The sequence below is a fragment of the Macadamia integrifolia genome, chromosome 6 (genome assembly GCF_013358625.1).
Source record: "Macadamia integrifolia cultivar HAES 741 chromosome 6, SCU_Mint_v3, whole genome shotgun sequence".
NCBI lineage: Eukaryota > Viridiplantae > Streptophyta > Magnoliopsida > Proteales > Proteaceae > Macadamia > Macadamia integrifolia.
Window position 1 is genome coordinate 4215327 of NC_056562.1, and position 967 is coordinate 4216293.

At 36.1% G+C, this 967-nt stretch overlaps 1 protein-coding gene across 1 annotated transcript in view; it reads left to right on the forward strand.

Annotated features, from left to right (window-relative positions):
- LOC122081844 (vacuolar protein sorting-associated protein 26A-like) overlaps positions 1 to 967 on the forward strand; it is a 43277-nt gene that overhangs the window by 40967 nt on the left and 1343 nt on the right. The window contains exon 10 of the mRNA XM_042649194.1: positions 790 to 845. Coding sequence (XP_042505128.1) covers positions 790 to 845 — 56 coding nt within the window. The remainder of the gene's footprint in view (positions 1 to 789; positions 846 to 967) is intronic.

Below are 967 nucleotides of genomic sequence, written 5' to 3' on the forward strand. Positions count from 1 at the left end.
GGGGGCGTTGGTTTGGGACTTTGTAAAAGTAATCTCATTCGGAAGAGGAACAATGGGATTGAGAGAGGAAGGATAAATTGACTAGAGAAGTGATAAACAAAACCACATTTGATCTCTTCCGGATCTGAAAGAAAGGAGCACTCAAAAGTTTCTAAGGCAATAGATGGAACTAGGACTCTTCCTAGCTCTCATCGACTTTTGGAAATAAGCTGGAGTCCCCAATGATTAACCACTTAATCTTGGAATTTTTTCTTAAAGAAATTCTTTTCCTGCTTAATAAGGTCATCCAATCTAGAAGATGTGTCCCTCTCCTCCTCAGCTAAGCTCTGATTCTGAGGGTTCATCTCAGAGCCAAGATTGGATAACAAAAAGATGAGACTTACAAGCTCCCAAGACCTGATTTTGGCATCTGGAAGTGTTTTCAAGAGTCTGGGCCAATTGCCCTCAAGATGCTTATTGTCATCATCTTGGAAGCTACTTGGAGCATCATTATTAGATGGTCTAGGTAAATACGAAAGTACTCTTTAGAATCTAGATATAAAAAGATTCAAAGAGATTCAGAATTTAATAGATGAAAAAATACCCCATGAAAACAAAACAACTAAAATCTTAGGCCTTGGCATCAGGTATGATTATGACCACAACACAGATGAATGATTGGACAGAGTTGCTATTAGTGGGCTTATTTCATGATTACTGCACATGCTGTTACGACTCATTCTTTAAATGAATCATCCAGTTGGGTATTAATTTAGTTATGCAAATTGTTGTGATCTGCTGCCTTCTTAGATGGAAGTTGGAATTGAAGATTGCCTACACATTGAATTTGAGTACGGTAAAAGCAAGTAAGTCCTTTGGAACTTATCCTATTATATAGTTTTTGTTTGGTTTTTCTATCCTTTTCTAGATCCTGTTTCTTTTATTCAATAATATCTGTAATTTCTTTTGGTTCTTTTTTTTTTTTTTT